General features: G+C 38.4%; 1 protein-coding gene across 2 annotated transcripts in view; it reads right to left on the bottom strand.

Moving 5' to 3' along the window:
• celsr1a (cadherin EGF LAG seven-pass G-type receptor 1a) overlaps nucleotides 1-13,207 on the bottom strand; it is a 110,141-nt gene that overhangs the window by 7,436 nt on the left and 89,498 nt on the right. For both annotated transcript variants that reach the window (XM_059325898.1, XM_059325899.1), the window contains exons 21-31: nucleotides 12,896-13,039; nucleotides 12,631-12,814; nucleotides 11,117-11,284; nucleotides 10,156-10,282; nucleotides 9,853-10,053; nucleotides 5,319-5,493; nucleotides 4,208-4,320; nucleotides 3,917-3,996; nucleotides 3,683-3,809; nucleotides 2,886-3,011; nucleotides 2,623-2,759 (exon numbers count right to left, since the gene is read on the bottom strand). In XM_059325898.1, the coding sequence (XP_059181881.1) occupies nucleotides 2,623-2,759; nucleotides 2,886-3,011; nucleotides 3,683-3,809; nucleotides 3,917-3,996; nucleotides 4,208-4,320; nucleotides 5,319-5,493; nucleotides 9,853-10,053; nucleotides 10,156-10,282; nucleotides 11,117-11,284; nucleotides 12,631-12,814; nucleotides 12,896-13,039 (1,582 nt within the window). The remainder of the gene's footprint in view (nucleotides 1-2,622; nucleotides 2,760-2,885; nucleotides 3,012-3,682; nucleotides 3,810-3,916; nucleotides 3,997-4,207; nucleotides 4,321-5,318; nucleotides 5,494-9,852; nucleotides 10,054-10,155; nucleotides 10,283-11,116; nucleotides 11,285-12,630; nucleotides 12,815-12,895; nucleotides 13,040-13,207) is intronic.

Raw genomic sequence — 13,207 nt, 5'->3', positions numbered from 1 at the left:
TGCGTCTTGCACAGGCAGCACGCCAACCCTGCTTCCCCCTCCTGGCGTTTTTGCTCCCATTGACCCCGGCGTCAGCTCGCGTTACCCAGATGACAGCTTTACGAGCCGAGGCATACAGTCAGTCTTAACCTTGGTTCTGTAAAACTCTTTTAACACCAGGTATATGTAACACCACTCCACTGCGATAAAAACATGTCTGTGTTACACCCAAACACACAGCTATACAAGAGAGCAGGTGAGATGATATATCCTAGAAGAGATATATCTTAAAATGTCAACTTCTCAAAGATGAATCAGGAATACACTTGTCCTGTGCTCAAGTGCTCCTCTTTTTTGTATTAATGTCAGGAATGAGAGCAGTGTCTAAACAAGATTACCTCACAACATAGATTTCCCAAAAGCTTAAAAAACAAAAGAAACCAACACTTTCTGGACGGTATTTCCAAATAAATGATACAGTTTTTGTAGCATGTAGCACTGCCAGACTTACTGCATAACACAAACAATTTAACTATATTGTTTCGCACATATTATTGCTACATGTTCACATTTTCTGACATCTGAGATATTGCTAATACTCAGTGATAAAGACGTTATTGCTAAGAGTGAAGGGTTAGCATTGACCAGTGGACACAATGCTAACTATACCGGGCACACATGAACGGATATGGTGTCTTTTCATCTACACTCTCTATCTTGTAAAAACTAAAAAATGCAAGGTGTATAATAAAAACATTTAGAAACTTTGATACTCTAAGACTGAATTCACTGAATTTACAGTTTATTAGGTTTTATTGATAATGATTTTGGCTATTATCAAAAAAACCATGGAAAATGGCTAGATATCACCTCTTAAATTAAACTCTTATGAGCTATTTTTGTTGTTATCATTATATTTGTCCAAACAAATGTACCTTTAGTTGTACCAGGCATTAAATGACCAAGACATTGAAGAAAACAAGGGTGGTCTTATCATTTTTTTCCATGACTGTAGCTAAAACCACATTAGCTTAAACTAGTTTACTTTCAGCTAGTTGTAGCTAACCTAAAAAAACAGTCCAAATACTACACCAAATACACATGCTAGACATTCTTTTTAAAACAATAAATATGACCAATTTATTGTGCAGTACTGCTAGGTTCAATACAATATTAAAATATGCTGTACTGTACAACTTCTTAAACTTCACAGTAAACACTACAAGCTAAAGAGCTAGCATGGAGCCGTGGACACAATGCTAACTGTACCAGGCACACATGAACTGTTATGGTTTCTGTAGTGAGGTCATCTATACTCTTGAACTGTAATAAAAACATTTAGGAACTTAACAGAGTTGACAGTTTAGGTACACATGTACCGCAATAGCTTAAACTGGTTTACTTTCAGCACAGTGTAGCGTCCAAAACGTCACAGTAGACGCTACATGATAATCAATTAGCATGGAGCCGTGGACACAACGGTTGAGTTGGTGTATCTAGCTTAAACAAATGCAGTTTAATACAACCAATAATGTTACCTTTTGGAAAAAATTGTTTGGAGTACAGGTGCATCTCAATACTTTAGAATATGATAGAAAAGTCTGTTTCCAGTAGTTCAAGTCAAATAACCTCAACCAACTATTGAGTCATATAGATAGACATACTTTTCAGAGGCCATTTCCATAGTTAACATACCTTTGAAAATTGGTCTATTGAATATTAAAACAATTTTTAAGAGACTGAATTTTATGCATTAAATGCAATCCATAATCATTATAATTAGAAGAATTTAAATAAATGAAGACATGAAATGTTTCATTCTGTGTGTAATGGATCTATATAATGTGTTATTTCCACTTTTTGAATTGAATCACTGACATAAATACATTTTTCTATGATATTCTAATTTATTGAGACGCACCTGTATATTATTTTTTATCCGTGCTTTAAACCTATATCACATTTACATTAAATTATTTTAAATGTATTCAGAGTGTTTCTCTGTACTCTGAATCATGAAAACAGTTCAACAAAACAATTGTAAACAAAGTTAGCAGCTCAGTCTGTCAATACATACAACACAGAACAACATAACAGTATGTATGGGTAGTGTGGATGGATGGACAGTAGGTGTTCTCTTGCCTTGGTGCATATCAATAAGAGCTGATATGTCTTCTCCTGTATGTGTGTGTTGGGTTTTTTGCAACAAAGCCGTGCGCCATGCACTGCTTGCATGAAAGACCATGCTGAGATTTGCCAGTTACTGTACAATGCAGGTGCCATTCTGTGGCAGCATGCATGTGCGAAAGAAAAGAAAGAAATACTTTAAAATGTAGAGAAACCCAGCAACTTAACTTATCCTTGCTTTGGATATGGCAGAGAATAAGGACAGAGTGTGTGTGTGTGTGTGTGTGTGTGTGTGTAACAGAAAAGTGTGTGGGCGCTTATATTTATATATATATATACATTTTAAAAGTTAGGGGCTTGGGGTGTGTTAGTATGTGTAAGACATTTGATGCATCAGCAGACATGCAGGGAGGAGAACAAATGAAAACATAAAGAAAGTGAAGTGAAAAAACAGCCAGACACCCATCATGCAGCAGTGTAGTAGAAGCAGCCATGCAGTCAGTGAGCGTGTTGTACCTGAGTGTGTATGCCAGGTAGCTGCTGCGGCTCTTGGCTGACCTGAGCGTGCTGTCCAGGGACACGGTGGACTCGCCGATGCCCGAGCGGTACAGAGCGCCATCTTCTGTGTACGTGTTGTTGCAGTTGAGAGAGCGCTGAAGATGGAGGGAAGAAGGGGAGGACAAAACACAAAATGATTTTGTTTTGCCCTGAGATTCCAGGACTCTTGAGCAAACAAATAAAAGATAATATTTGAGGCCATATTAAGTGTGTTCACTCACTGTGAGCAAAGAGGCCCTTGTTGTGCTGGATTCGTCTGGTATGTTCTTCTTTCCTGTGAGGACGTTCTTGAGGTTTTTCCTCACCTCTTTGTTGAAAATGATATGGAAGAAGAAGATGAAGACTCCCTGTGAGGAAAGCAAAAGATATGTGTTATAAGCAGCATAGGAAGAAAGAGAAAGAAAGTACGGTGGCCCTGAGAGCTCACAGCACTGCAGCTTAAGAAAACATCTGGACACGCTTGTGATATTATCACGTTATTTCAAGATAATGATAATTTCACGTTATAATATAGCGAGCTAACGTTAGCCGGTGATCGATAGCGTGCAAGCGTTAGCGGGCTAGCAAGACCAAGACCAACTCGGTGCCGTTGAGAGAGACCAATTAAAACATGTATCATTCATTTATTTGATTTGTTTAACTGCAGTGTGATTGATACGGGCTAGCGTGCTAACACTAGCGGGCTAACGTGCTAACACTAGCGGGTTATAACATAAAAATATCATTATCATGAAATAACGTGATAATATCACCAGTGTTTCCAGACGTGTGTATCACTTTTAAGTGTCCTCTGGAAACACTTCTGTTGTATTTTGGTCTATTTGCAGCACTTTTTCCTATTGTGTTGTGCATTTTCTAAATGCTGCGCTTGTGTTGTCAAATTGATGAAAATGTTTTCTCAATTGTGTATTTGCATATGTTTTCTTAAGTTGCAGCGCTGTAAGCTCTCAGGGCCACTGTAAGAAAGGGTCTGTGAGGACCTCAATGGTTGTTGATGTTTAATATCATGCTGTGTTACCTGAAGACAGCTGAAGCCAGCGAACAGGTAGTGGAAGGTCATCACGTCGCTGTTGACCGCCAACAGGCCAAGCATCCAGGTAGCACCGATTAGCAGCAGGAGGAGGAAGGCCATTCGAAGTGCAGGACTGAGGAGGGAAAATGCACACCGATCAGCTTCTGACAGTGCCAAAAATAGTAGGGTGTGTACATTTTTGCATGTTATGCTGTATAATTAATTATTAATGTGACTTACATAGCTCCTGACTTCTCCATAGCCTTCTGCCTGCGACCACATGAAGCCTTCGCAGCCAGAATAAAGATCACTATGTTCACCTTAAGAGAGACGGAGGAAGAGGATTGGTGATTATTTTGACATTGAACAGGGCTATTTTGCGCTATTTATATTTATAGTCCACATTAGTGATAATGATCAGAAAGCACTTTCAACTTCTGTGGTTAAATCTAAAACTCCCTCACACATTCAAGGTTAAAAGATAAACAAGAAGAACCAGATTTCTGGGACTATTTTAATTAAAGCACATACCAGGACAACTACAAATATGGGTCCTGCGAAGCTCCAGATGAGTGTGTCGTGAACTGAAAGCCAGCAGAAATCTGGGTTCCCATAACCTTGGGGGTCCAGACCTACTGCCAAACCTATAAACACACACAGAAGACACACAAAATATGACAGGAAATAAGATTAATGAATGTTACAGTAGTGGCAGAGACATGCAGAAGCCCTGTGGTCTTGTGTCTCTTTGTGGTTGTTTTGTTGTTGTTCTTTGTAATAAAGTCTGAAAAATCTTTAGTCTGTCGTTGCTTTGTCCCTTTTTGAAGACTTTTCGTGGTGGTTTTACGTCTCTTTGTGGCTATTTTGCCCCTTCTCATAATCGTCCTGAGTCTATTTGTGGTCCCTTTGTGTCTCTTTGTATCAGTATTATGTTTCTTTGTGGTCATTTTGAGTGTCTTCCTGGTTGCTACGTGTCTCTCTGAGTGATCTTGCAGCCCTGGTTCTCTTTCCTATGCGACACCTCTCTTCCTCCCTTGCACTTTCTAAGGAGTGTCACAGTGCACCACTATAGTCTCAGTCACTCATCACTGTCATTTTCATTCCTTATGTTTGTCTTTCCTGGTTCTCTTCATGTTTTACATTGTAACTCTATACATCTCAATCCAAATTCCAATTAAGTAAGCTTTGTTGGCATCCAATACTACCACAACATGTCAGCACATGGCAAAGCAGATAATATATTACTGTAATCTTATCGTACATCAGAGGGTTATAAAGGTTCATATGCAGTCAGTGCCAGGCTTGAAAAAATGGTACTAATTGGAGATACCAGATGAATAAAATTTTATGCTGCAATTATATCAAGAGACAATAAAAAGGGTAATAAAGCAACAAATAAATCAACAAATGATGTATGAGTTTGCAGCATGTCAATGTAAATTCCCAGGAAGTTGTGGACATCTCTCATTATCTGGTTCTCCCCCTCTCTTTCCTCCTCTGTCTCTTGTTCAATCATTTTCCCACGGCTTTTTTTCAGAAGATACAAGTCACAGCATGAATGCACCCTGACAATCTGCCATCTTCCATTGGCATGTTTTTCATCTTGTGTGTGTGTGTGTGTGTGTGTGTGTGTGTCTCTCACCAGTGATTATAGCCGGTATGCCCCAGCCCATGGCGTAGTAGAACCTCATGTGGCCGTGGTTGATGTTGCGCAGCTCTGTGAGCATGCGGTAGATGTGCAGCCCCTCCACGAACATCCAGGCAAAGGTGCACATGTAGAAGTAGTGGAGGAGGATGGCTATCACTGTGCACACAAACTGGAGGGAGAATGAAGAAAAAAAGAGAGAGGAAGAAGAGAAAAAAGCATGAGATACAGTTTGAAGGAATTCAAATAAGTAATTCACAAAAAAGCTTTGTTTCCCCACAATTGTTGTCTTTTTGTCACAGTGCAAAAACCAACTGACAAAAAATAAGAAATAAATAACTAGAATTAAGCAAATACATGCTTGAAACAAGTAAAATGATCTGCCAGTGCAGTAAGTACATTTTTATTTGTAAGAATTCTTTAAATAAGTAAAAAATATCTAGGCACTGGAAAAACCAATGATATCTTGAAATTAATCCAAATATACTTCATTTTGAGCAATCGTGGCTTAGATAGCCTGACTGTAGTAACATTAAAATAAGCCAGCAATACTTGAAAATAGCCCATTTTGGTTGGTAGAAAATGCTTTTGAAATAGCATTCAAACTACATGCAACTAAAGCTCTCAATTTGAACCAATATTTTAGGTAAAAACTCACTATATTCAACAGTTGAAAAGCTTGAGAAGCATGGAAAAGCTAACAATGTCAATCCTAAAAAGAAGTCTTTGAACAATAAGATAATTACGTAAGCACATAATAATAATATAGTGTCTTTTGTATTTCTGCACAATAATCTCTTAAAATGTAAGCATTTGCTATTTTTCTGTGTTTTATACCATTGTAAATTTAATGTTTGGATATTGGACTGAAAGAAAAGTTGAGATGGGGTTTTTTTGGGAGAATTTTCTGTCATTTTATAGAAGAAAAAAATATTCTAAAAAGTTTAAATATTTGCAGCTGTAATGGTAGCATACCTCACATTTTTCTGATGACAAACTTCACCAATTTATGTAAGACAGTAATGAATCAACCTGTCCCACACTTTTTAAAACTCTCCTTCTGTCTGTTGCTGGTTGAGGAATGCAGTGTGTCAGGGATTGTCCCAGCAGTTGAGATCCTATATTTTAGTATTTCTATGTATTGCTCGGGAGATCAGAGAGAGAAGAGAGAGACTCCTTTGACAAGGCTATAAATCATCCTGCAGATGTCCTGGGGCACACACTGACAGCATTCCACAGTTGAAACACACACACCTAAACACTAGATAGAGGACATGCACGCACACAAACATGCATTTATGAATTTTGAGACATAAAAACAAACTGTTCCTCTTTTTAAAAATCTCTCTACAGACTTGGCTTCTACTTCTAACAGTTGCAGATAACACTGCATGTGTTTAGTCAGCGTTGTAGTCTCCCTCATCCCAGTCAAAACACTGAGTCACAACGTTTCTACACAACTCATGTGGAACTTATTACATGCTCTTAATCTTTTATCCTGGTTTGTTGATCTTTGCTTTCATATTTGAATTTTTTTTGCTATGTTGACCTCTGATTTATCTAATTATGGAGGGAATGCTGAACTGTTCGGCAGATTTAGGTCTAAGGTGAATTAGTTGGTTTAATTCTAATAATGAGTGATATAAGGCTGTGCGACCTGAACTGACTTGACTTTCCACTGAGATTGTCAGAGGCAAAATGTACACCTGGTTGACGTCTGGTGGTTTGCAGTTATTGCCCACCACAGTGTTACGGGGCTAACCGTTGGATCTGATGATCTGGTGACGCCTTGTGTAGGACTGTAGACATCTGGTTTATCCAGACAAGTCAGAGCTGACACATTCATTTTAAAGCAACACTATATACCTTTTGCAAGAACACAACCCTCCTCTTACAAATCAAAAGTTAAATCTATATGCGACAAACACGCCGCTATTAAGCTTCTGGTTGTTGTTAGCAAAGTTTAGCTAGATATTGTTCTATTATGAACATTACTAATCAGGTTTGGTCCCTTTTGCTCCTGTCACGCTATGTTTTGTCATAGTGACATGGTAATGCTTTAAACATGTTTTATTTTGAAGGCTTGAACCTGGATAGATATCTAAGGAAGGCATAAAACAGTGCTTGCAAATAAGAAAATCTTATGAAATAGACAAACAATGATAGATTGGTATGAATTAATATGGCTTTCATGTCACAAGACAGACTAACACAATTTACAACCTCATTACATTTTTTATTTGGCTGACACTTTAATCCAGCACAACTCACCATAACTTCAACTCAACCATGTGGGTAAAACCACAAAAAAAACATCAGCTTCATGAAATATGTGATTTTTTTTATTTTGTCTAAATCTGTCCCTGTGTTTACTCAGGGCCTACCAAGTGTCTCAGTTTTCCAAACCTCTTGTCTAATAAAAGAAGCAGGATTACTTGTCAATTAGCAGATTAATGATATTTTCTATACCACAGACAAGCCAGGGATTTATCAAGTGAAAACTAAGAAGTTGTTTTGGGGAAACCTTTGCCAGTGCCTGCCACCCTGAGGCCTGCTTCTGGAGACAGGTACCAGTCACAGCATGTCTCAGCTACTGGCACACGAAGCTGTGTGTGTGCATATGTGTGTGTGAGTCCGAATGTCTGTGTCAGCAGACTTCAAAGAACTCCCACACCTTTTGATCCTTTACTGTATGTCTATGTGTGTGTGCACATGTATGGTCATTACCCTGACCTACACACCTCCAAACTAGATTATGAACTTAACACAATTAGCTCATTAGCTGACTGTATACTATCCCAGAGTATATCTATTACACCTTTTTAATTAGCAGAGCTTTGCAGATACAAAGTTACATCTAGCTGGGAGTGTCAGTACAAGAAAATCAACTTTTAGGTTATATTTGGAAAGGGCTTTGGTAAGCAGCACATTCCTTACTATTACAGTCATTAGCCGAGCATCAAGATACATAATCTGTCAAATAAAGAGAGTCTCAGGTAGGCCTTGGCCCATTAAGCCTGCTAAAGCCCCTGTCAACACTAGGTTAGATGGCTGCCCCGCGGGCCAAACAAATATCGCTGGATGCCTGGCAGTTTTTAATACAGTAAACACCAGAGACAGACATCTTTATCCCACCTCAAGTCCCACCATGCCAGGAAATTGGTGAGTTCCTGTATCATATGCATCTGTGTTGTTATTCCCCGTAATGCCCAGGTTACCCTCTTCTCCTGATTTATGCATAATGCAGTACAGGCCCACTTGAACAGAGTCTGGACAACATGTATGTAATGTAAAGGATGCTTGGGTGACTTCCTGTTCAAAGCAAAGACTTCTTAACATCACCAAACTACAATTTTAACCACTGTAAAAATCCTTAAATAGTGATACCCAATCAAGGTACTTGTACCCCAGACCTACATGAGGATATTGTGGAATAGCCCAACTCATTTGAGAAAATAGAAAGTATGATTTGATTAAAAAATATATACAGACATTGAGTCAGTTGTAGCACTGAACACTTAGCATATGAAAACTAGTAAGCGAGCAAGCAGAGCGGTCAGTTAACTATATTTAAACTGTTGAAATGATATAAAAGTATTAGTTAGGTAAAAGTAATTTGAGCTAAAAGTAATGGATAAACAATTGAAATAGTTAGCTAAAAGTTGAAATTGTTGGATAAAAGTAATAGAAAGACAGTTTAGCTTAAAGTAAGTTAGCTATAAGTAAACAGTGTATGTAGCTTGTTAAAAACAGTGTATAATTTGTTAAAAAGGTAGCTAAAAGTAATAGATAAATTGGTGACATTGTAAGATTTAAGTAATGGGTACATGGTTGAAGTAGGTAGCTCAAAGTTGGCAAAAAAAAGTTGCTAAAGGTAGCTTAAATTGCTATATGTTAAAACAGCCAGAAGTAATTGATAAACAGTCAAATAGTGATGGATAAATGCTCAAAATGTCTCTTGATTATGATTTCATGGTTCCCTCCTGCCATTTCAAATATACAGGTGCATCTCAATAAATTAGAATATGATGTAAAAGTCCATTTCCAGAAGTTCAAGTCAAATAGCCCCAACCAAGTATTGAGTCATATAGATGGACATACTTTTCAGAGTAATATTTACATTTTTTGAGACACTGATTTTTACGTCTTCATTAAATGTAAGCCATAATCATTATAATTAGAAGAAATTAAATAAATTAAGACATGGAATGTTTCATTCTGTGTGTAATGGATCTATATAATGTGTAATTTCCACTTTTTGAATTGAATTACTGATATAAAGAAACTTTTCTATGATATTCTAATACATTGAGATGCTGTAAACATGAGAAAATCTAGCAAACAGTAAATAATATCCAATTTGAAATTAAATCAAATGAATACACTGTGGGATACTTGAGTTCATCTAAGAGGGCTGTGGTGATACATTAGGAACTACTGCCCTACACAATAACGATATGTTGCAGATAGATGGCAAATTGTCTCCATTATACATGCACTCTATTTTCTGTTGGCTCAGATATAAACTCACCGGGTTGTCAGTCTGATTGATGCCGAGCAGGAAGACGAGCTCAGAGAAGAAGAGCGCTGCTACCAGGTTCCTGTGGATGCCGTGGAGGTTGGAGCGGAGCCGGCGCAAAAGGCACAACAAGATGAAGGTGATGAGGAGGAGGAACAGGGAGACCGACACCGTGGTGTAAGTGACGATCTTCAGAGGGAGAACATCACCGTGCTGTGGAGAGCAGTTCAAAAACATCAAGTCAGGAGTCAAGAAACAGGCAAAAGGCAGGAAATAGCAAGCTTATTTGGATGTTTTATATCTCTTCAGCAATACCTCTCTCTTGGAAATGTCCATGAGCACGGCGAAGCTGGTCATGTGGTTACACTGACAGCTGATGTGGCTGTTGTTCCTGTTGAGCACTTCACAGCCTTTAGCAGACCAGCCGCCTGTACCTCCGATCCTGAACACACCAACACATACAAAAGATGGAAGTGAGACATTTACAGCAGAATGCAACAAAAAAATATCACAAATAATTTATCTGAAAAAGTTAATCTCCGAATACCATTGGAGCGTGTGTGTGTGTGTGTTCTTGTACTTCCTACATAGTGAGGACCAGAACACGTTTTTAACCAACAAAGTGAGGACATTTCGGCCGGTCCTCACTTCTTTAAAGGCTTTTTTGAGATTTCAGACTTTGTTTTAGGGTTAAGGTTAATATGAGGTTTATGTTATGGGTAGGATTCGGCATCTAGTGGTGATGGTGGGGCTAGGGAACAAGGTTATTATAGTTGACGAAAACAAAACGAAATAACGGAAACTAGAATAGAAAAAACATTTTCGTTAACTGAAATAAAAATAAAAATGAGAGTTTAAAAAAAAAAGATAATTAACTGCAACTGTATTGTGAGGTTACACAACTAACTAAAATTATAGTGAAAATGTCCTTCGATTTCGTCTTTGTCAACTTTTTTCATACATAATGAGGATGGATAAGGCAAAGGAAATAAAGGCAAAATTTACTGTGACCTCTTTTAATCTCCCACCCAACAACTACCCCATCACAAAAAAACTAAAACAAATAAAAACTCAACTAAAACTAAAGCATTTCAAAAAATAAATACCAAACTAAAACTAGCAAACGCACTCTAAAAAATCATTAAAACTAACTGAATTTGAAAACAAAAATTCACAACGAAATTAAAACTCCAAAACTATTATAATCTTGCTAGTGAATTCACTATTATGTATGTATGTATATGTGCGTGTGTGTGTGTGTGTAAAAAAAACTCACGCAATGGAGTGGTTCCAGAAGACACACACAGGTTTGGTTCTCTCCTCCGTCTCCAGCATGGTGTACTCCAAAGTGATGGGGGGCTCCAGGATGGGAGGGAGAGGCGAACCCTCACTGTGCACTGAGGCGCTTACTATGGCTGTGTTGATCACTGGACGGTTGGGAAGCCTGGAAAGACATCAAAAACACAATTAAATATGTAATAATCAATTCAAAGTTTTTAATGAACTACAGTAAGTTTCATTTGCTTTTTATGGCTTTATTACACAGAAAGACACCATAACAGACCCAGATCTTGTTTACAGTTGGTCATATTCTCTGTTATCCTTTTGTTAAACACACAGTATGCAACTTCTGTGAGTGCTCTCTCAGTGAAAAGAAACTTCATAAGGTAGTGTTGGATCATGGGAGTTTTTGCCTTCATTGTCATCCACCATTGCCAATAAAAATCTATCTGATGTGACTCTAGCCGAAATAATGTTCACGCACAAGTTGACGTGTTAAAGTTGTATTCATGTTGCGTTTTGTCACGTTTATTCGAGGTTATGTCATTTTATTCCAAAGAAATAGCAGCAAATAACATTAGCCAACTCAATGTTAACTTGCTTACTTAGCAAGCTTAACTTAGGGTAGTCGCCTACCCATCGAGCCTCTGTACCTAATGTTATGTGGCAAATTAAGTCTTATTACCCATGGTATAACTGTTACCGTATTATTAGCTTGGCTACTGGTATGAGCCACATATATCAATATATGAGGTCTCAACTGGATTAATGTTTTACAAAATGGCAGAAATTATTGAGAAAAAGCTGTGGCAGAAATGTTGCATTACTGTTATTGAGTATATTTATGTGACATTGCATGATTGCCTGTGGTTACTAAGGGGGAAACGGTTATGGATGACAACATTGACAGGTGATCAAATGAAACACACTGTTACCTTCAATATTTTTACAGAGTTGTTTGGGTTTGAACATTGTTGGAAACATTTTGGATGACGTCAGAACACAACTCAACTAAATAAACACCAAGACATTTTTTTTCTCTTCTGCAGAAAAATTACATAGTATGCCTTTAACTTCTTATTCTTATCTTGGAAACACTTTTTTAAAACTCTGTGTTCAGTTTTTCTGAATAACTAAACAGAATCTTACAGGCACTGATAAGATGGTTACTTCAAACACACCTATAGTAAATATTATGACTTGTATTAACATTAAAGATTAAACATTTTCATGGTTTCTTCAAATGTTTATGGAATATGATAAACTACATATACACTAGCAAGTACAGTAGAGAGTTTTTAAAGTTCAGATGGTGTGTGGGCTCTTTTTCCCATCCTTTGTGGCCTTGTTTGAAACTGTTTGACTAGATTACACCTCATAATTCAATTCTAGCAAAGTGCGTGAGAAAGTTAGTCTGCACTCCGTTGTGTTCAGTGTCTAACAAACCACATTTTTCAACAAATAAGGTCGTGTCACACAAGGCGTGGGGGGAGGAATCTGAGTCCGTACCTCAGACTCCTGCGGTCAGGGTCGTATCTTTCAGGGAGGAGCTTCCCCAGTGATTTGTACACTATCACCACTGCAACGGGCAGAGGGGCAGCTGGCTCAAGATGGCGCCGTCTTCTATCAGACACGGTGTGCTCCTCCTCCTGTGGGGCTTCAGTCTGCGTTGGAGGGGCAGGGGTGGGATCCACTGGAAGAGATGGAAAGAGGTTAATTCACAGATTCTTGCATCATAAAGGAACAAATGATGTGATTCTGCCAGTGCTGCTACCTCTTTGGCCCTGAGTGCGGAGGTTGAACTGTGGAAAGTGGACAGACGACCCAAGCTCTTTGGAGTAATCCTCATGGATGTCCTGGAACCGAGGCAATGTTGCCCTCTCTGGGTCCGACACATCCAGGTAGTCCACGGTGAGAACTAGGGAAGGGGCAGAGAGAAGAGGAGGCAAAGGATGAGGATGATATCTGAGATGTGATCATGCGTCCAGGTTAAACACACTGGCCCTCATTTATCAAACGAACGTGGAAACCAGAACAGATCTGAGGGTTTATTTCATCTTACGACAGGCTTCACGTGTGATTTATT

Source organism: Centropristis striata, chromosome 22 (genome assembly GCF_030273125.1).
Source record: "Centropristis striata isolate RG_2023a ecotype Rhode Island chromosome 22, C.striata_1.0, whole genome shotgun sequence".
Classification (NCBI taxonomy): Eukaryota; Metazoa; Chordata; class Actinopteri; order Perciformes; family Serranidae; genus Centropristis; species Centropristis striata.
Note: the sequence above shows the minus strand (reverse complement) of the source record. Positions and strands in the feature narration are given on the sequence as shown.